General features: G+C 42.2%; 1 protein-coding gene across 4 annotated transcripts in view; it reads right to left on the bottom strand.

The window, feature by feature from the left end:
• Nucleotides 1–23,613, bottom strand: part of LOC126378552 (chorion class A protein L11-like) — a 93,443-nt gene that overhangs the window by 4,747 nt on the left and 65,083 nt on the right. The window contains exon 1 of one of the 4 annotated variants that reach the window (XM_050026991.1): nucleotides 20,361–20,437. The exons of 1 other annotated variant lie outside the window; for it this stretch is intronic. In XM_050026991.1, coding sequence (XP_049882948.1) covers nucleotides 20,361–20,411 — 51 coding nt within the window. In that variant the 5' untranslated portion in view covers nucleotides 20,412–20,437. Of the gene's footprint in view, nucleotides 1–3,108; nucleotides 3,186–6,849; nucleotides 6,927–20,360; nucleotides 20,438–23,613 lie in introns of those variants that run through there. 2 more of the 4 variants (XM_050026992.1, XM_050026989.1) reach the window with 2 other exon arrangements.

The following is a 23,613-nucleotide window of genomic DNA, read 5'->3' as shown; positions in this document are numbered from 1 at the left end:
CCTTTGTGTTAACCGGTGCTTTTATATAAAAACATCATTCTTTATCGTTATCAAACTCTTTTATATTACACAAAATTTATTGTGGTTTATCTATTTCTTTAATACTATTATAAAGTATGAAAATGACAGAATACTTAGTTACTTAATTGTTTTGTAATATAGTTACAATTCTTGTAATGTCTTTGTTATCATGCAAAATTGGACATTACATTTCTTTAGGTTACTTGGATGTCGTGCAAATTATGTAATATTTGAAAACTGTAATGATATTGGTATAAAAAGGCACATGTTATATCGGTCTAACATTCTGGAATCATCTTTCCGTTGAATACAATCAAACAAACATGTCTACCTTCGCCTTCTTGTTGCTCTGCATCCAGGCTTGCCTGATCCAGGTAAGGGTTATACTTCGTTATCTAGTTATTTACAATTAGACGATCAAACGGTCTTTTATGTATAGCATCTTAGTATAGTTTATATCGGTGTACTTATTATAATTGTTTGTACCGTACATTCCGCTACGCTGTTAGCATAATGTTGTCCTATACGCTTATTTCTATTTTCTTTCTATTTTCTTCTCTTTTCAAGATCAATTTAAGAGCCACGCTCTTGTCGGTGTAGCATTTTCCATTCCAGTCTATCAAAGGCCAATTCCTTGACTTCCCTATAAGACACGACGTTAACCTTTTCTTTAATCTGTTCCATGTAAGCTCTTCTTGGTCTTCCCCTTCCTCTCTTTCCTTCTAGCTTTCCTTCTATGATGTTTTTAATGAATTCGTCGTGTCTTATTAGGTGTCCAATCATCTTGCCTCTTCTGTCCTAAACTAATTCTCAGTATTTGTCTCTTTTTCCTTACTCTTACTAGCACTTCCTCATTTGTAACCCTTTCTGTCCAACTTATCCTTTCCATCCTCCTCCAACACCACATTTCAAAGGCCTCGAGTCTCTCTCTCTCTCTATTTTTAATATGCAACAAAGACTTAAATATTTTATTTATTACAGAATGTGATGAGCCAGTATGGTTGTGGCGGTATTGCCGCCGCTCCCGCCGCTATTGCGCCGTCCTACGGCGGCTGCGGCGCGGGCCTGGGCGCGGGATACGGCGCGGGGTACGGTGCTGCGGGCGAAGGGAACGTGGCCGTTGCCGGTAACTTGGACGTGGTTGGTAACACGCTCGTATCTGGCTCAGTGCCAGTGCTCGGTGGTGTGTCGTACAGCGGTACTATCCCGGCTGCGGGCTCCGTCACCATCTCGGGCACCTGCGGCTGCGGCTGCGGATACTAATTTACTTTTTTTTAATTTGGAAAATAAAATTGTGTTGTAGAAATTTAAACTTTTTCTTTTCTTTCGATATCCGTGCCCTGTGGGTTAGCCAAGTTCCACAGGATTTTGAATAAAAGCGACATAGTATTTTTGACGTGTACATGATACATTTTGTAGGTACGGGGATGGGAAGTAGTCTTCTTCTATCGTGTGGGTTGTGAGGTGAATTACCAACCTCATCAACCCTGGTGTCAGGGTTACTATTGAGCCGCCAAAGGCCCCTGCCATGACTCATATAATAACCATAAAGTAAGAAAGTAGTGACATTATGTGATTCTTGCAATATCCTCAGGGTTTATGTCGACTCTTTAATTGAAGCATAGAATAAGGAACAATACTCCGTACAGTACGTGGAGGAGCTCGGTGGCGCAGCGGTAAACGCGCTCGGTCTGCGATTGTTGAAGTTAAGCAACTTTCGCAAAGGCCGGTCATAGGATGGGTGACCACAAAAAAGAAGTTTTCATCTCGAGCTCCTCCTTGCTTCGGAAGGCCGTTGGTCCCGGCTGCATTAGCAGTCGTTAATAACCACCAATCCGTACTGGGCCCGCGTGGTGGTTTAAGGCCCGATCTCCCTATCCATCCATAGGGAAGGCCCGTGCCCCAGCAGTGGGGACGTTAATGGGCTGGTGATGAATGATGAATGACTACGTACAGAACGGTAACTCTTCGCCCCACACCATATCGTATCGGGCGCCGATCTAACCCCCCCTAGGTCATCTTACTTTAGTCTTGAATGGCTGTAAGTTCCAATGTAGTAATGGAGAGAGCGCGCGGATTGTGTTTCGTTTCATTTCGTTATTTTTTTTTCTAATATATTTCTCTTAGGTGAGGTTCGCGCTCAACTGGGTACCCTGAGGCAGTTATCTTAATTTTTTGTACGAGGTGAGAGCCCTCAGTGCTCTCCATTTGTCTCGCGCGCCATGTAGCGAATGACATTTGCGGCGTATCACGTCCCGTCATATCAGTATAGTCACGTCATATAAAAAAGGTAGAAGGAGAATTGACAGACGCTAGGTGACACACACACACTCACACACCACACACGCACACGTACGCACGCACTCACCCAAACACACACATATACAGACACACGCACGCACACACACACCCACACTCACACACACACACACGCATGTTACACTTACTCATACACTCACACTCATATTATACTAAGTATGTTTCAAAAATCGTATGTGAGTAAGCCAAAGTGGAGTTGCTAGTCATTCCCAACACAAGTACTTAAGTTACTTACTAGGAAGTCTCGAGTTGTAGATAGCTTAATCATTATTCAATTACATATCACAAGAAATTAAAACGACAATTTTGCTAGTGCCAGGTCATTTATTTTATTTTTGATTGCTTGAGCTGAGAACTTAGTATCAGCAACCGCAGCCGCAGCCGCAGGTGCCCGAGATGGTGACGGAGCCCGCAGCCGGCACGCTGCCGCTGTACGACACAGCGCCGAGCACTGGCACCGCGCCCGTGACCAGCGTGTTACCAGCCACGTCCAAGCTGCCGGCAACGGCCACGTTTCCTTGGCCAGCGGCGCCGTATCCCGCACCGTATCCCGCGCCCAGACCGCCCAGACCCGCGCCGCAGCCGCCGTAGGAAATGGCAGCGGGAGCAGCGGCATAACCACCACAACCACACTGGCTCATCACATTCTGTTAACGCAAGACATAAAAAATATAACACATTAAGAGGTGCATAAAATAGCGAAAGAAACGAATTAATGGTGAAGTGAATTAATAGTGGTGACTTGGTTTGAAAAACCAAAACCCTTACCTGGATCAGGCAAGCCTGGATGCAGAGCAACAAGAAGGCGAAGGTAGACATGTTTGTTTGATTGTATTCAACGGAAGGCTGATTCCAGAATGATGTGTCAATCCATTCACAGCCATTATATACTGAGTCTGTTCATCATTTGTCTAGTATTTCATCATTGGACAAAACGTGAGAATACTTAATGTTTTTTTTTGTTTTAAAAATAAATCTTATCATATTGTTTCCTCAGAATTTTAAATAAAAAACCTTCCAACTTTTAAATAAAAATAAAAAAAATGTGCCAAGACACGTGCAGCGTTTTGAAATAAAGCAATTAATTTAATTTGTAAATAAAGTATTTTTGAACTATGCGCTCGATAAATAAAGTTTTGAGTATAAAAGCACAAGTGAAAATTAAGGAAATCATTCTCGAGTCAACAGTCGCTGAATACATTGCAATGGCCGCCAAATTCTTCCTTGTACTCTGCGCTTCTGCGCTCTTCGTTCAGGTAAGTTCATACATGTTATACATATTTTTAATGCAACAGTGGCATAAATATTTGCCATTTTAAATTATTTAATAATTTTAACATTTAAGAACATTAAAAAAAATATCCTATGAAATTTTTGACAATGCTATCTGTTCTAGGTTTAACGTAGCTAATCGATTGTAATGCATTTCATTGCAGAATGCTGTCAGCCAGTGCGGTTGTGGTAGATACTCAGCGCCCGCCATCGGTCTCGGGTACGGTGGCTGCGGAGCAGGACTCGGATATGCTGGTTTGGGAAACATCGTCACATCGAGAGTCGCTACTTCCAATGGTGGCGGCCTTCCCATCGCTAGCCGCTCCTCTATTGCTCCCAGCAGCGTCGCTGTTTCGTCCAACAATGACATTGATGGCGAACTCGACGTCGACGGCGAGCTGCCGTTCCTCGCGGCTGTTGGTTTTGATGGAGAAGTGCCGTCCTCTGGCTCAGCGGGCACCTCTTACAGCTGCGGTGACAGCACCGTCGGCATGACGAGCCAGAGTCTCGCTGCTGCTGGAGTTGGTGCCGCTGATGCTGCAGGTTACGGCAGCAGCGCTGGTGTCTGTGGTCGCAGATTGGGAGGCTGCGGCTGTGGACTCTACTAAGATTGTGAAGACTGACATAAGCATTTCGAACGAACAAACAACTAATAAAGATAACAATGCAGCAACAAGACTTTATTGATTTCATTTAAACCAAATCAACCCTGATGTTTTTAGCAATCGATAACGAAATATATAGCTTTATTTATAACACACACACACAAACACATAACTCACGGCTGTAATCCCACTGTTCACGACGAAACGTAGAACAGGTCCGCCGCAGACATTGTTTTCAAAAAAAAAAATACAGTCTTTCAACTTGCAGAATGTGGCTGGAAGCGCCTGGATGCGGAAGGCCGAGGATAGGGCTTTGTGGCGCGTCTTGGGAGAGGCCTATGTCCAGCAGTGGACTGCAATGGGCTGATGATGATGATGATGATTATATTTATTAGCACTGTCGCTAATAAGGCCAGACAAAAGGTCTTATATGAAACATCAAAAAAAAAAAACTATGACGAAACTTTTGTGGATTTATGGTTTATTCTTGTTTAAGTACCTTTTTGACTAAGCCTGTGGTGGATTTAATGCTGTTTTATCTGATAATATACAATTTAAATAAAAACAAAAAAGGGACAAAAAAAAAGTAAAAGAACTGAAAGGATTATAAAACAGGTTGTCGCCAACATCCTCCACTACTTAATGACAACTTGCGGCCACTGTTGATATGAAGTCCTGAGATGGATGAAGACCAAATGAGTCCTAAGAGATGGATGGATAAGAATTATTGAGGATGGATGATTTTGCATTTGAAGTGGCAGATAGCTCATCTAATTATCTAAAACTAACATAACGTCCACTCCTATATCCCTGGAAAGGTAGGCAGAAGTGTATCGGTGTGATGATGATGATCTGTGTATACCTACATTAAACACCCATTCCTTGCCAGCTTCGTTTAAGTCCCTTCAGGTACTTGAGGACCCCGATACCGACCCCGCCGGCGTGGTCGACGATTTCCCTCATTCAGCGCTTATCGCTATCGACCCGCTAGGATCGATTAATTCCTTCAAATATTTTTCCTCTCAGACGACGCCCTGAGCCGAGGTTCGCGCCCAACTGGGCACCCTCAGGCTGTTGTCTTAAACGTTGTACCGGGTGAGAGTTAGCGCTCCCTATTTGTCCGGCCAAGTAGTTAATGCCATCTGCGGCAAATCTACAATAAGTCACGTTAAAAAAATATATAATTTTTTCGACGCAATTTAAATATTTCAATGCTGTAAAACATCTCAGGACATTTTTCAGATCGGATATTTGTGAATTATTTAGAATAATGTAAGTATTTAATACTTTTTTTTTACTTATTGTAGAATTGCCGCAGATGGCATTAAAATAATAGACAAATGGGCAGCGCTGAAGGCTTTAACCCGGTACAAAATTTAAGACAACAGGCCTGAGGTTGCACAGTTGAGCGCGAACCTCGGCTCAGGGCGTCCTCTGAGAGGAAGAATATATGAAAGAATTAATCGACCCTAGTGGGTCGATAGCGATAAGCACTGAATGAGGGAAATCGTCCACCACGCCGGCGGGGTCCGTATCGAGGTCCAGTAAAAATTGCTCGAATATGTAGAACAAAGTGTAGTAACCCCTTTTTTATAACTTAAGTTTATAAACTTAGGTACAAAGAACTAAAATACGTGCCGTTTATCAAATGATTTTTGTCCGTTATAATATTTAACTGGGAAAAATGTCTAAATATTGATAAAACCTAAGACGTCATAGCAGCTTGCTTTTTCATAAAAATTCTTTAGTAATTTCGTGTTTTGACGTTTAGAAAAAAGTAACAGATTTGACTAGTTAGAAACAACCGTATTGTGAGAAGTTGTTAAAATAATACTTAGCGAAATTATACACTATAAAAACTATTTTGGTATTTAAATCGACGTCCCCTTTCAACGTCTGCTTCTCTCAGACAACGCTCCGAGCCGACGTTCGCGCCCAACTGCGCACCCTCAGGCCTGTTGTCTTAAATAGATCGACTGAGAGCCCTCAGCGCTCCGCATTTGTCTGGCCAAGTAGTAAATGCCATATGCGGCAAAAAACAATGGTATAAGTTACGGCACCAAAAAAAAAAATACAGCCATATTGCTACCGCTCAACAAACAAGTGGAAATTAGTATGTACAATACTAAAATAACATATCACCAGGAATAAAAAAATGAGATGTTTTGCTATTGCCAGGTCATTTATTGCATTTTTGACAAATGTGGGGTTAAAAGCTTCTAGTATCAGCAACCGCAACCGCAGCCGCAGGTGCCCGAGATAGTGACGGAGCCCGCAGCCGGCACGCTGCCGCTGTACGACACAGCGCCGAGCACTGGCACCGCACCTGTGACCAGCGTGTTACCAGCCACGTCCAAGCTGCCGGCAACGTTCACATTTCCTTGGCCAGCGGCGCCGTATCCCGCACCGTATCCCGCGCCCAGACCGCCCAGGCCCGCGCCACAGCCGCCGTAGGAAATGGCGGCGGGAGCGGCGGCATAACCGCCACAACCACACTGGCTCATTACATTCTGTTAACGCAAAACATAAAAAATATAACACATATTAAGGGTGCATCAAATAGTCAAAGAACTGAAGTAATAGTGAAGCGAATTAGTAGTGATGACTTGTTTTGAAAAACCAAAACCCTTACCTGGATCAGGCAAGCCTGGACGCAGAGCAACAAGAAAGCGAAGGTAGACATGTTTGTTTGATTGTATTCAACGGAAAGATGATTCCAGAATGATGTTTCGAGCCATTCACAGCCATTATATATACTGAGTCTGTTCATCATTTGTCTAGTATTTCATCATTGGTCAAAACGTGAGAATACAGTTTTTAAGTTTAAAAAATAAATATTATCAAATTGTTTCACCATAATGTTAAATAAAAAATCTAACTTTTGTCTGAAAAGAACAAAAAGTGCGTCAAAACACGTGCAGCATTTTGAAATAGGTAAGTAGAGTACTTAATCTAATTTATAAATGAAATATTCTTAAAACATTCATTCGATAAAGAAAGTTTTGAGTATAAAAGCACAAGTGAAAATTAAGGAAATCATTCTCGAGTCAACAGTCGCTGAATACATTGCAATGGCCGCCAAATTCTTCCTTGTTCTCTGCGCTTCTGCGCTCTTCGTCCAGGTAAGTTCGTATATGTAGTTTTATAGCACTTTCTACGACATTAACATCATCTTTTATAAGCTTACCAGGGATATAAATAATATTTCCATATTATAACCATTCTGATATGAATTTAATAAAAAAAAACTATCGTTAACTATTACCCAAATTAGCAACTTCGAATTTTTGTCAATGCGATAAGTTCTAGGACCAACGTAGCTAATCGATTGTAATGATTTTCATTACAGAATGCTGTCAGCCAGTGTGGTTGTGGTAGATACTCAGCGCCCGCCATCGGTCTCGGGTACGGTGGCTGCGGAGCAGGACTGGGATATGCTGGTTTGGGAAACATCGTCACATCGAGAGTCGCTACGTCCAACGGTGGCGGCCTTCCCATCGCTAGCCGCTCCTCTATTGCTCCCAGCAGCGTCGCTGTTTCGTCCAACAATGACATTGATGGCGAACTCGACGTCGACGGCGAGCTGCCGTTCCTCGCGGCTGTTGGTTTTGATGGAGAAGTGCCGTCCTCTGGCTCAGCGGGCACCTCGTACAGCTGCGGTGACAGCACCGTCGGCATGACGAGCCAGAGTCTCGCTGCCGCTGGAGTTGGTGCCGCTGATGCTGCAGGTTACGGCAGCAGCGCTGGTGTCTGTGGTCGCAGATTGGGAGGCTGCGGCTGTGGTATCTACTAACATTGTGAAGACTGACACAAGCATTTCGAACAAAACCAACAACTAATAAAGTAATATACTGAGCAACAAATATTTATTTTAATTTAAACCCAATACCCCCCGATGTTGTTAATCATCATTAACGAATAAAGAAAATGAGTTACGACTTATGAACAAAATGTTGAAATCGTTTCTGAGTGAGCATTTGATAAGTATTGAGTATTTTGCAATATACTGCAGCAATTTTTTTTTGAATTTTCTCTATTTCAGCAAGTCTTCTTCTATCGTGTGGGTTGTGGGGAGGAATACGAACCCCATTAACCCTGGTGTCAGGGTTACTATTTCAGCAAGGGTAATAATGTTTTACTATCCCGATTATTGACGAGATTTATTGCGTAGTCATTACTACATAACCTACAGTACAGCCCAAAAAGATGAACTTACTTTAAATTGTTACGTTTTAGATTAAGTAAGAAGAGATGTATAAAAAATAAGCTTAGGTACTCAGTTCAACTTGCGATGGATGTACCTAAGACATGTCCAATATATTCGTGAGTTTTCGTTTTGTTAAATATAAGTAACAATCAAATATTTCATAAACTTATTTTATTGACAATTCGGAATAAAATTATTTGTACAATTTAATATCCGCCGTATTCACAACCGCAGCCGCAGTTGCCCGAAATGGTGACGGAGCCCGCAGCCGGCACGCTGCCGCTGTACGACACAGCGCCGAGCACTGGCACCGCGCCCGTGACCAGCGTGTTACCAGCCACGTCCAAGTTACCGGCAACGGCCACGTTTCCTTGGCCAGCGGCGCCGTATCCCGCACCGTATCCCGCGCCCAGACCGCCCAGACCCGCGCCGCAGTCGCCGTAAGAAAAGGCGGTGGGAGCGGCGGTAATACCGCCACAACCACACTGGCTCATTACATTCTGTTAAAAATAAAATACTTGAAATAATACCATTAATTAAAAGTAAATATGTCTTAAATGTATAGAAAGTTTACTTACCTGGATCAGGCAAGCCTGGATGCAGAGCAACAAGAAGGCGAAGGTAGACATGTTTGTTTAATTGTATTCAACGGAAACCTGAGTCCAGAATGATGGTAGTACAAATGTTTCGGCTTCTTATAGCTACTTAGTATGAATGTATACGATAGTTTATGTTGTAAGACAATCGAAAAGTGAGCTTTATCGATTTTTTAGGAAATTTACAAATATTAGTGTGTTTGTAAATAATTGCAAAGTATTTACACGAAGTTTACTTTTATCAGTTTAAAATAGTAACTAACAATGCAATTTGATAAATGGCACGTATTTTAGTTCATAGCTGACGCAAGTTATTATTGTTTAAAAAATAAGGCATATAAATAGGGCTTTAAACATTTCAGCGTTCACACTTGAATTTGAATTCAATCAAGACAATCAATTAATTTCTTCAAAATGGTGGCTAAAGCACTATTCATTCTTTGCACTTCTGCTCTCTTAGTCCAGGTAACAGCAAGCTTCATTTAAGCATTTATGTAATTATTATAATACGTGACACAAAAACGGATTGACGATAAAATCCATCATAAGTTATTTGATGTGTAAAGATATGATTGAAAATATACTCATATTTAAATGCCAATTTTATCACAGATGATCTCTGGGCAATGTGTTGGCTACGCCAGCAACGTGGGCGGGCTTGGGTACGGCAGCCAACTGGCTGGCATCGGCGGCTGCGGCTGCGGCGCGGGTCTGGGTGGCACCCTCTCGTCTGGAGTCGCATCAGCCAGCGGCGGCGGTCTCACCGTCTCCAGCACCTCCCCCATCGCTCCCAGCGGCATCTACGTGGTGTCCGAGAACGCGATCGAGGGCGCCCTCAACGTCAACGGCCAGCTGCCAGTCCTCGCCACTGTTGCTGTGGAGGGACAAGTGCCGTCCTCTGGCTCAGCGGGCACCTCGTACAGCTGCGGTGACAGCAACGTCGGCATCTCGGGCCAGAGTCTCTCTGCTGCTGGAGTCAGTGCCTCCAATGTTGCAGGTCTGGCTAGCCTGGGTGGCATTAACTCTGCTGGTCTGGCGGGGTATGGCGGCATCGGCGGCCTCTCATTGGCTGGCGCTCCCTGCGGATGTAGCTCTGTTTACTAAACTGTGGTATACCTATTCTAGATGTAAACGTTATAATTATCATGAATAAAATGTTACGTGTTGGCAGTTAAATTCCATTTTTATTTACACATGTTTCCCTTTGAGGTATGGTAAATACAAATATACACTGAACAACGGAACACGCAGAGTATTGGCTGGTATGAGTGGAGCGATGTAGTATCCTCGAGATTTTTTCAAAGTCGGGCAAATGCTAGACGGACTTTCGCACTGAGGGTTCCGTGGCCAGAAAAGTTCACAACTGTGCACTACCCAAAACTAACTAACGAGTTGGTACAAATAAATTCTGACTGTGAGTGAAACCCAATACTAGCTAGGTATTGTTAGCGGTTATGCGGTTATGATACCGGTAACCATATAGCATCAGAGTACTCGCTATGACAAACCAAAGGAGCACAGATAACGTTGCTTGGTTTTATTAACAAAAGTCCTTTAACCACTTTCCTGCTCCATGTTCAGACTATGGTTGTAAATTTTGCAGGATTAAAGTCCTTGTCTTCATCCTCTTTGTACTACCAGTTGAACTACATAGTTACTACTGTCTTAGAAAGTTTCCGATTAAAGGCACCTCGTATGCTGTAGATAGATTTTTAGAAGAAATTAAAAATATAATTTTGCTATTGCCAGGTCATTTATTTCATTGTTTTATAGCTGAGAACTTTTTAGTATCAGCAACCGCAGCCACAGCCGCAGGTGCCCGAGATGGTGACGGAGCCTGAAGCCGGCACGCTGCCGCTGTACGACACAGCGCCGAGCACTGGCACCGCGCCCGTGACCAGCGTGTTACCAGCCACGTCCAAGCTGCCAGCAACGGCCACGTTTCCTTGGCCAGCGGCGCCGTATCCCGCACCGTATCCCGCGCCCAGACCGCCTAGACCCGCGCCGCAGCCGCCGTAGGAAATGGCGGCGGGAGCGGCGGCAATACCGCCACAACCACACTGGCTCATTACGTTCTGTTAACGCAAAATAAAAAAAATATCACATATTGCATCAAATAGTCGAAGTTATATACGTACTTATAGAGATGACTTGTTTTGTACAAGTTAAACAACGATTTTAAAATCACCAAAACCCTTACCTGGATCAGGCAAGCCTGAATGCAGAGCAACAAGAAGCCGAAGGTAGACATGATTGATTGATTGTGTTCAACGGAAGGCTGATTCCAGAATGATTTTTCCAGTTCACTGTGGCATTTTATACTACATCTATTCCCTTATTCGTCTAGATATTTCGCAATAAAATAATACGTGAGATTGTCCTTACTAACCTACTTATGAAGGTGTTATCAATCGGTATTTTGTTTCATAATACCAAATAACAAGAAAGCTCTAATAAATTGTTGAATGGATATTTTAAGCACGTACTCACGACGAAAGAAATGTCCCATGTTTATTTTTACGCAACATATAGATGGTGAGTATAAAAGGGCATTGAAAAAGACAGAAAATCATTCTCGAGTCAACAGTCGCTGAATACATTGCAATGGCCGCCAGATTCTTCCTTGTTCTTTGCGCTTCTGCGCTCTTCGTCCAGGTAAGAAATATTTTTACTAGTGTTATAAAAACTCTCCCACTTCTGTCTATGTTTACCCCTTTTCATCATAAAGCATTCATAAATCTTATGTTCTTCATTACAGAATGCTGTCAGCCAGTGTGGTTGTGGTAGATACTCAGCGCCCGCCATCGGTCTCGGGTACGGTGGCTGCGGAGCAGGACTCGGATATGCTGGTTTGGGAAACATCGTCACATCGAGAGTCGCTACGTCCAACGGTGGCGGCCTTCCCATCGCTAGCCGCTCCTCTATTGCTCCCAGCAGCGTCGCTGTTTCGTCCAACAATGACATCGAAGGCGACCTCGACGTCGACGGCGAGCTGCCGTTCCTCGCGGCTGTTGATTTTGATGGAGAAGTGCCGTCCTCCGGCTCAGCGGGCACCTCGTACAGCTGCGGTGACGGCCCCGTCGGCATGACGAGCCAGAGTCTCGCTGCTGCTGGAGTTGGTACCCCCGATGCTGCAGGTTACGGCAGCAGCGCTGGTGTCTGTGGTCGCAGATTGGGAGGCTGCGGCTGTGGAGTCTACTAATATGCGAAGATTAACACAAGCATTTCGAACGAAACCAACTACTAATAAAGCAATATACTGAGCAACAAATATTTATTTTAATTTCCTTAAACCCAATACACAGATGTTGTTACTTACTAATCAATAACGAAATGTATGGTACAAATAAATAAAATATTTATACAAAGCATTTGATAAGGTTGTTAAAATAAAGGTAGGTACTACAATAATATACTATATATTATAATATATTATTATTTATTATTATTAATTTTATTATATTATTATATTATAATATATTATATATATTATATATTATAATATATTATTGTAATATTATAATTTACATTGATTGTTTTTTAGCAATTTTACCAACCCACATTGGATCAGCGTGCCAGAGTATGCTCCATACCCCCTCCGATTTCATTGAGGGGAGGCCTGTGCCCATCAGTGGGCGTATATAGGCTGTTTATGTATGTTGTAAAATCAATGTTGTAATTAATCGTGATCATTTTATATTTCACCAAATTCGTAAGTAACAAAGTCAAAGACACAGACAAAAGCGACCCTTTCATTTTTACGTTTAATATGACGGCGCATCATAGAGCGCCATCTGTACGGATTAGAGTGAACTACGCTGACATTCGCTCTAGCGGAACGTCGTTTGCATATGGTGGCGGGGCGGTCGTCTTGTCAGTGTGACAGTTCGAGGGACAGCCGCCTGCGCACCGTACCCGCGACGGATCGCTTTAAATCCGAGGAATCCATAACCATTTATGTTGATTAATAGTGATTTATGTGCCTTAATAGTGTGATATAATAATTTAGAAGTTCATTTTGTTTCAAAGTACTTTAAATTAAATAACTTGTGATTAAGTAACTATTAAATTGTTTTAACTACCTACGCCCAGTGCTACATCAGAAAAATGACTGATTCCGATGAAGGCCCTCCTGCGCCTTTAAATATAATATCATTATTTGTTTACAATGGTGCTAATTCCTGTAAACACCATCTAATTTTATTTTAAGTTATAGCTGTCATTTTTTTATCGGACGAACAGGAAAGGGACAGGGCAGGTATCGGGGCCATCAAGTACACAAAGTTCCTACAAATTCAGAAATGTGAAATCGGAATGATCTATAAATAAAACGAAACGAACGAATAATGACGAAGCTTGTTGCTGATTTCGGTTTGTATATTGACGAAACATTTGTGGATTTATGGTTTATTCTTGTTTTTAGTTCCTTTTTGACGAGGCCTCTGGTGGATTTAATGATGTATTTTTTTTTATTGAAGATTTATAATATAATATTTATGATTTGAATAAACTGAAAATTGATGTTTAAATAAAATAAAAATAAAATAAATGTTTATTGTCATAGAAAAAGATCAACACAACATTGGGTACTACAGCTAGGACACACAAATGCTACAGAAGTATAACCCTGCTACCAGAACTAGGAGACCTGTATCTCAGGGAGCAGTGTTCAGCAATACATTTTTTATAACGTCGGTTTAGGCAGACCATTGTTAAACTGAATTTATTTGACAATAAACTGGTTAAACAAATAAACATGCATTTTGTATGTTAATTGTGTTTGTGTGTATGTGTATATATTAGTGTGTGTGTGTTTGTGTGTAACTGTGTGAGTGCTTGCGTTAGCCCTATGACTTAAATGTTGTCTTGGGTTCAGAAAATCTAGTCAACGTATGTATCGCAGATAAACTTGTTGAAGGTCAATTTAACATTTTTGAATCTAAGTATATCATTTCGAAGAAATGCAAGCTAGAAACTGCTACAGCAACACTTTTTTTTTTTCGTTGGAAAATGCGTTACGCATACCACGCCGCCCGGGGGGACGACGTGGTTATGTGGGACTCCCCGGGTGTCGCCACCCGGTATACCCACTAAAAACCAACGGTGTTCCTCCTTGCCGCCATGTGGCGAGGACACGGGAACGCAGTTGCACACAACCGCGTCCCCGCCGGCGGATGCCCGTTAGGGCCCAACGCCCATGGGAGCGCGTCTAGCGCCTCCCCCTCCGCCGAGGGCTGCCCCGGAACACTGGCGGTCGGGGGACCACCGCCCACAGGTCCCCGTTGCTACAGCAACACATCTATTAACTCAATGTAGGTATACATTACAAGTTATTTTATAACTAGAGGAACACATCGTGATCATTTATGTTATAAAATGTTTTTTTTTTTTTATTATATTAAATAAATAAATAAAGTAAGCTTTAAATTTATTTTCTGACAAAATCAAAATATTGTCTGGTATTTTATTGTAATAAGTATAAATAACAGCCTCCGTGGTCTAGTGGTTAGAGCGTTAGCGGACATTGTCGAAATCACTTTGTGAGATTGTCCTTTGTTTGGTAAGGACTTTTCAGGCTTGAATCACCTGATTTTCCGAAAAAGTAAGATTATTCCGTGCTTCGGAGGGCACGTTAAACCGTTGGTCCCGGCTATTAACCGTAAAAACACCCCCACCAACCCGCAGTGGAGCAGCGTGGTGGAGTATGCTCCATACCCCCTCCGGTTGATTGAGGGGAGGCCTGTGCCCAGCAGTGGGACGTATATAGGCAGTTTATGTTATTAAGTATAAGTAAAGCCCAAAAGAGATGAATTTCACTTCTTTAATCTAGAATTTAGGAAAACAATGCATCATTGTACTTATTCCCCGTAAAGTTGATTCAATTATTTGTAACTTCTGATTTCAAGAAAGTAATTCAGTATTTTAAAATATGAACCTTATCAAATGCTTACTTAAGAACGATTATAACTGTAGTAAAATTTACAATTTCGTCATTGCAACATTATTCATTATTTCATTTATGTAGTCATTGGGTTCAATCATAATTAATACGATGCTTTAGCTATTTTGTAATATTTATTTGTTCCAATCAAAGTGCCAGTCTACAGAATCTTAGTAGATTCCACAGCCGCATGAGGAGCCACCCAATCGGAGACCACCGATACCAGCGTTGCCGTAACCTGCAGCATTGGAGGCACTGATGCCAGCTGCAGAGAGGCTCTGGCTCGAGATGCCGACGCTGCCGTCACCGCAGCTGTACGAGGTGCCCGCTGACCCATAAGTCGGTACTTGTCCTTCAAAACCAACAGCTGCGAGGAGAGGCAGCTGGCCGTTGACGGCGAGGGCACCATTGATGTCATTGTTGGACAAGACAGCGATACTGCTGGGAGCAATAGGGGAGCTGGTAGAGACGGGAAGACCGCCACCGCTACCAGAGGCAGCGCTGGCTAAGATGATGTTTCCCAAACCAGCGTTGTTCAGTCCTGCGCCGCAGCCGCTGTACTCGATACCAGAGGAGAGGACTCCGATGGAGGGTGCGGAGTATCCACCACATCCGCACTGGCTGACAGCGCTCTGTAATTAAAAAACCAAGCATTAGCTTAGTAGGTCATGTGATTATGGGATACACTTAAAAAGTGATTATTAAATAGTAGTTCGTAGGAAGTACTGGCTAATGTTAAGAAGACCAAAAAATGAGAGAGGATAAGAAGCTAAAATATATTCTTACCTGGACAAAGAACGCAGAAGCGCAGAGAACAAGGAAGAATTTGGCGGCCATTGCAATGTATTCAGCGACTGTTGAATCGAGAATGTTTTGTACCTTTACTATTGCGCTTTTATATGTAAAATTTCCTACATATTGAGACAGAATAATCGTCGAACATTGCTTTAGTTGTAAATACGTGCTTAAACTGTCCTTTGAAACTTTCACACGATTATTTATTATGAAAGAAAGCAACGATTGATAATAACACACTTTCTTTTGTAGGTTAGCAATCACAATTACACGTACTTATTGTATTTGCGTAATATCTAGACGTATAAGGGAATAGATGGAGTATAAAAGGTTACGGTGAATTAGAAACATCATTCTGGACTCAGCTTTCCGTTGAATACAATCAAACAAACATGTCTACCTTCGCCTTCTTGTTGCTCTGCATCCAGGCTTGCCTGATCCAGGTAAGGGTTTTGGTGTTTTTAACATTTTGTAAATTGTACAAATAACTTACCTTTGACTATTTGATGCAACCCGTAATATAGGATAATAATGTTTATGTTTCGTCTTAACAGAACGTAATGAGCCAGTGTGGTTGTGGCGGTATTGCCGCCGCTCCCGCCGCCATTTCCTACGGCGGGTGCGGCGCGGGTCTGGGCGGTCTGGGCGCGGGATACGGTGCGGGATACGGCGCCGCTGGCCAAGGGAACGTGGCCGTTGCCGGCAGCTTGGACGTGGCTGGTAACACGCTGGTCACGGGCGCGGTGCCAGTGCTCGGCGCTGTGTCGTACAGCGGCAGCGTGCCGGCTGCGGGCTCCGTCACCATCTCGGGCAACTGCGGCTGCGGCTGCGGCTGCGGATACTAAAATGTTTCCAACACTCTGACTACTGATAATAAATGACTTATCAACAGCATTATTTTTTTTCATTTTAAACCACAACTTGCTATTTTTATTTAAATAGCGACAAGATAGGTTAATGATAGCAAATCTACATTAGTTTATTAAGTATAATCTAAAATAGTATAAATTGTTTATTTTTGTTAACTAATTAAGTACGTGATTTATTATCATTGTTAACTACTTACCCTGAAGATTGGGGTGTTTTCCGTTCGTCCGATGAATTAACCTGTCAATTGGCCTTATGAGATTTATTTTTCCTTTGTTTTAAGTTTACGCGGTTATTATCATAATTATAACACATAATAAAGGGTTCTTACCGCGTTTAAAATAGGGGTATAAGATCATGGCACGTGATCATGGCACTTGCAACAGTGTCGATATATCGGGAGTCTCATATCCCTACTTTAAACGCGGTAAGAACCCGTTATTATGAGTTTTATTTTTCCTTCCGATCGACGGTTGGTAGATTTATCGGTCGAATGGGAAACACCCCTTAATAGTGCGAACGAGATGAAAAACACTGAGTAAAGTAAAAAGTAGTAAGTACCTACAAATCTTTCGTGAAATGTTTTTTAACGGGTTACTTATAGGTTGGGCGGAAGGCAAGAGGGAAACCACTGCCCTATTTTTCCCTAAAAAAGTAGCATGGAGAGTTAGGAGAATGCTACACCGACAAGAGCGTGGCTCTTAAATTAGTAATGACTTATACTTGAGGGAGGGTTTTTGAGGGAGTTCTTTCACCCTAAGGTTGTCTGCCAAGAATAGCTGTTTAGCAATAAGACCGCCTATTGTGCTTTTTTTGTCTGTTTGTACATGTCCTGTCTCTGTGCAATAAAGAATTATTGATTGATTGTGGGAAGTGCCTAAGCGATATTTGACTTTGATTTTATTTATAATTAAAATAATTTTGACATAGATGGTTTGACCATTATAGACGGCGATACGGCTCACCACCTATCACGTTGGTCTAACGAAAGCTCGATGGATTGTGATCAATTCATCTTGCGGTGGATGTACCTGTGACTACCTCCAATGGGAATTGGGATCTTATGTGTATGATACACATTAATAGCAAAATGTAAAATAAGAAGAAACAAATATATAAAAAAAAGAATTATCACAATCGGTTCATACACGACGAAGTTATCACCGAACAAACATAAAAAAATATATATACGGTCGAATTGAGAACCTCCTCCTTTTTTGAAGTCGGTAAAAAAAGATGAAGGAAAGGAAGAATCCTAAGCACTTGCAGCTCTGGTCCCGATATACCTGAATACTTAAAATACAAGAAATAAACATAAAATTGCTATTCAAAATTCTAGATTAAGTAAATTAAATTCATCTTTTTTGGGGTTATGTATACGTTTTTACAATAAAATACCAGATAATATTTTAAATTTGTCAGAAAATAAATTTAAAGCTCACGTGAAGCTTACTTTATGTAAAAAAGCTTATTATAAGATAATGACTACCTAAATGATAAAAATGTCTGGTATTGAATGTGTTCCTCTAGTTATTAAATAACTTGTAATGTATATCCTCATTGGTTTTTAAAAGATGTATTGCTGTTCCAGTTTCTTGTCATTTCTTCTCCTCAGCCATAACACCTTGCGAAATGACGTAAATTCAAAAATGTTACATTGACCTTCAACAAGTTTATCCATGATAATTACGTTGAATAAATGATTCTGATTTCTGATGAAAATAGCCCAGTTTAAAGAAAAAAGGGAACCAATTCTGTTATGTTCAAAGTGAGCTTGAGTTACTTCATGTTATGAAAATAGTTTTAATGCAAATGTCTGCTAATAGGCACTTAACGGCTACTGAAAAGTATCGGCGTCCGCAGGACGTAAAATACGATCCCGACGACCCGATTACTCTAGCTATAGAGGCGGCCAATCAGCTCGCGACACGAAACACTTCAGGACCTCGATACCGACCCCGCCGGGGTGGTCGACGATTTCCCTCAATCAGCGCTTATCGCTATCGACCCACACACATAAATAGCCTATATACGTCCCACTGCTGGGCACAGGCCTCCTCTCAATCAACCGGAGAGGGTATGGAGCATACTCCACCACGCTGCTATCGACCCACTAGGGTCGATTAATTCTTTAAAATATGTATTTATTGTAGATGTGAACTACTTGGCCTATTAGTGCCGTAAAGTGCTTTTTTTTGACATGACTTATTGTAGATTTGCCGCAGATAGCATTAACTATTTAGCCGGACAAAAGGGGAGCGCTGACTCGGTACAACGTTTAAGACAACAGGCCTGAGGGTGCTCAGTTGGGCGCGAACCTCGGCTCAGGTCTGAGAGGTTCGATAACGATAAGCGCTGATTGAGGGAAATCGTCGACCACGCCGGCGGGGTCGATATCGGGGTCCCACACCTTCTGCTAGACCAAAGGTGAGCCGTGTTGACGTTTATGATGGTATGTGACTGTGTTAATAATACACTTAATACAATACGAAACTCTTTAGTGCACTCAAAACAACACATACACAGCCTATATACGTCCCACTGCTGAGCACAGGCCTCCCCTCAATCAACCGGAGGGGGTATGGAGCATACTCCACCACGCTGCTCCACTGCGGGTTGGTGGAGGTGTTTTTACGGCTAATAGCCGGGACCAACGGCTTAACGTGCCCTCCGAAACACGGAATCATCTTACTTTTTCGGACAATCAGGTGATTCAAGCCTGAAAAGTCCTTACCAAACAAAGGACAGTCTCACAAAGTAATTTCGACAATGTCCCCATCGCGAATCGAACCCGGACCTCCAGATCGTGAGCCTAACGCTCTAACCACTAGACCACGGAGGCTGTTCTGTGGACTCGAAACAAAATAACTCATTGGTGCAAATCCGGTTTCGGGCCTCGAACCGGCGCTTCCCGTTTGAGAGGCAAACCGATGTACTACTGGACCATAATGACTCTGGATAATCTTAGGAATTTGATTACTTTTAGTCACATATATGTATTTTTTTTTTCTTTTTTATTTTAAAAATTACACAATTAATTAGAACATTTCAAACTATGCACAAACAATGCATGTCAATATAAAATCCCCCCCTTTCTCGTACCTGGTTCAAAGGTTACCATTATACATTGACACCCTAAATCATATTATTTACTCATTTATTTATCGTTGTTACAATTTAATTAAGTATACAATTCCCTTCCCTTTCCTGTTGCTTAAATGTGGGTATGTATACCTATATAATATAATTACGTAAGATTTATGCTCAAAGACTGAATGAAAGGAATAAATGCTGATAAGTATGTCATTTATTATCAGTAATCAGAGTGTTGAAAACATTTTAGTATCCGCATCCACAGCCGCAGGAGCCCGAGATGGTGACAGAACCCGCAGCCGGCACGCTGCCGCTGTACGACACAGCGCCGAGCACTGGCACCGCGCCCGTGACCAGCGTGTTACCAGCCACGTCCAAGTTACCGGCAACGGCCACGTTGCCTTCGCCCGCAGCACCATATCCTGCGCCGTATCCCGCGCCCAGACCGCCCAGACCCGCGCCGCAGCCGCCGTAGGAAATGGCGGCGGGAGCGGCGGCAATACCGCCACAACCACACTGGCTCATCACATTCTGTTAACACGAAACATAAAAAAAAATATTATATATTACTGGTTGCATCAAATAATCAAAGATTTAAGTTATTTGTACAATTTATAAAAAGTTTAAAACACCGAATCCCTTACCTGGATCAGGCAAGCCTGGATGCAGAGCAACAAGAAGGCGAAGGTAGACATGTTTGTTTGATTGTATTCAACGGAAGGCTGATTCCAGAATGATGTTTCCAATTCACTGTAACCTTTTATAATCCATCTATTCCCTTGTAAGTCTAGATATTTCGCAAATACTATACGTGTAATTGTGATTGCTAACCTACAAAAGAAAGTGTGTTATCAATCGTTGCTTTATTTCATAATAAATAATTGTATGAAAGTTTCAAAGGACAATTTAAGCACGTATTTACAACTAAAGCAATGTACGATGATTATTCTGTCACAACATATAGGAAAATTTTCATATAAAAACGTAATAGTAAAGGTACAAATCATTCTCGATTCAACAGTCGCTGAATACATTGCAATGGCCGCCAAATTCTTCCTTGTTCTCTGCGCTTCTGCGCTCTTAGTCCAGGTAAGAATATATTCTAGTTACTTATTCCCTCTCATTTTTCGGTCTTCTTAACATTAGCCAGTACTTCCTACGAACTACTATTTAATATTCGGTTTTAAAGTGTGTCCCATAATCACATGACCTACTAAGCTAATGCTTGGTTTTCTAATTACAGAGTGCTGTCAGCCAGTGCGGATGTGGTGGATACTCCGCACCCTGTGGTGGAGTCCTCTCCTCTGGTCTCGGCTACGGCGGCTGCGGTGCAGGACTGAACAACGCTGGTTTGGGAAACATCATCTCAGCCAGCGCTGCCTCTGGTAGCGGTGGCGGTCTTCCCGTCTCTACCAGCTCCCCTATTGCTCCCAGCAGCATCGCTGTCTTATCCAACAATGACATCAATGGTGCCCTCGCCGTCAACGGTCAGCTGCCTCTCCTCGCGGCTGTTGGTTTTGAGGGACAAGTACCGACTTATGGTTCAGCGGGCACCTCGTACAGCTGCGGTGACGGCAACGTCGGCATCTCGAGCCAGAGCCTCTCTGCCGCTGGCATCAGCGCCTCCAATGCTGGTTACGGCAGCGCTGGTATCGGTGGTCTCCGATTGGGTGGCTCTTCATGCGGCTGTGGAATCTACTAAGATTTTGTAGGCTGACATTTCGATTGAAATCAACTACAAATAAAGAAACAATGTAACAAGACAATAGTATTAATTATTTCACAACCCAATAAATAATTTATTAACTTTGCCGTATTAATTTAAATTTTTGGAGTCGTTTTTGAGTAAGCATTTGATAAGGTTCATATTATAATATACCAGACAAAAGAAAACAAAAAAAATGCGTGATTATGTGGGACTCCTCAGGCGAAGACACGGCGATAGCGACACTGCAGTATTTTTAGGCGGATGAGACGCTCGTTATGTAAAAATGACGATTCAAAGTGTAACTATATTACCTACTAAATAAATATATTTTTGAAATTTAAAATGTTCGCACTAAAACTCAACGGTGTTCCTCTTCATTGGATAGCTCACTTGACAGAAAGAGTTTCACTTATGCCTACAGAATTAAATCTCCGATTGATCACATAGATATCCCACTCTGTAAGTATGTGACTTAACCTGTAAATTGGCCGTGTAACTGTCTGGGTTGGAAGGGCAGTCGCTCCTCTAAAAACTGGACATGTCAAGTTTCCAGGTAAGCAGACCCTATGAGAAATGCGCGTTATGATAATAAATATCATAACTGGGAGAGTCACGTAAATTAAGAATATAACTGGAAGGTACTCTTGATTTTTGCTTAGATACGTTATTTTTACTACTACTTACTTTTACTCTTCGTGTCAATTCTGTTCTGCACCACCCGAATCCCCTGGTAGTTGCGGCTTCCGAATACATCCCGCTTAGGGACGGTACTGAAAAGTATCGGCGTCCGAATGACGTAATATACGATCCCGACGACCCGATTACTCTAGCCATAGAGGCGGCCAATCAGCTCGCGACACGAAACATTTCAGGATCCCGATATCGACTCCGCCGGCGTGGTCGACGATTTCCCACATTCAGCGCTTATCGCTATCGACCCCCTAGGTTCGATTAATTCTTTCAAATATTCTTCCTCTCAGATGAAGCACTGAGACGAGGTTCACACCCAACTGGGCACCCTCAGGCCCGTTGTGTTAAATTTTGTACCGGGTGAGAGACCTCAGCGCTCCCCATTTGTCCGGCCAAGTAGTTAATGCCATCTGCGGCAAATCTAGAATAAGTCACGTCAAAAAAAAACTAAGAAAATAACACACACCTATCGGATATTTTATTACTGTTAAAGATAAAAAAAAATATAACTGCATTCTCAACTGCAGCTGCCGGAGATGGTGACAGAACCGAACGACACAGCACCGAGCGCTGGCACCGTGACCAGCGTGTTACCATCCACGTCCAACTGGTTGGCAAGGGCCACGTTACCACCGCCCACGGCGTCGTATCCCGAACCGTACCCCGCGCCCAGTCCCGCGCCGTATCCCGCGCCGCAGCCATGTAAGGACGGCGCAATAATGACGGTGGCAATGTCGCCAGAATCACACTGGCTCATTATATGCTGTTACTTAAATACAATAATAATACGTACATTGATCACCAATGCATTAAGTGACCGACTATCAATAAGCGTGTATATAGCCAAGGACTTATATAAACGCATGTTGCGATTTGTACGAGATACATAGTACTTTTAACGTAAACGGAAATATTTAGGATGTTTTCAATACTTACTAATCATTTTCATACAAAAAATCATTATAGGTAAAATAATTATTACTATGGTGAGGCAATAGACGGCTATTGTCGTTTATGTTTTTAATTTATAGTTCTATTCTTTTAATTTTCTTAAATACATTTCGGTATTTGTTATTTTATAATAAAATTTCTACTTAATTGTAAACTACTTAAAAATTATACACTACTTAATATTTCCCTCAATCAGCGCTTATCGTGTGCGTTACCCCAACAAGAAAGTATCTCCTAGAGTTTTATGAGTAGAACGTATAGTTGGTGCCTTATCTGCTGTAAATGTGCCCCCACATAAAAAATGTGTGCCCCCTGTCGTTTCGAAAAAAAATCGAAAAAACGATTCTTGCTGGGGTAACGTTTTTCTAGCAGGAAAATTCTAAACGAATGATCGGAGAGAGAAAAACTGTGCATGGCCAGATAGCTTATATGTGTGCCAAAATGTGCCCCCAAAAATAAAATCTGTGCCCCTTCAGATTTTCGAGATATTGCATTTCCTGCTGGAGTAACGTTTTGATGAATAGTATATCTCTAAAACCATTGCATGT

The sequence above is a fragment of the Pectinophora gossypiella genome, chromosome 26 (assembly GCF_024362695.1).
Source record: "Pectinophora gossypiella chromosome 26, ilPecGoss1.1, whole genome shotgun sequence".
Lineage (NCBI taxonomy): Eukaryota > Metazoa > Arthropoda > Insecta > Lepidoptera > Gelechiidae > Pectinophora > Pectinophora gossypiella.
This window is presented reverse-complemented; position numbering and strand designations above follow the sequence as displayed.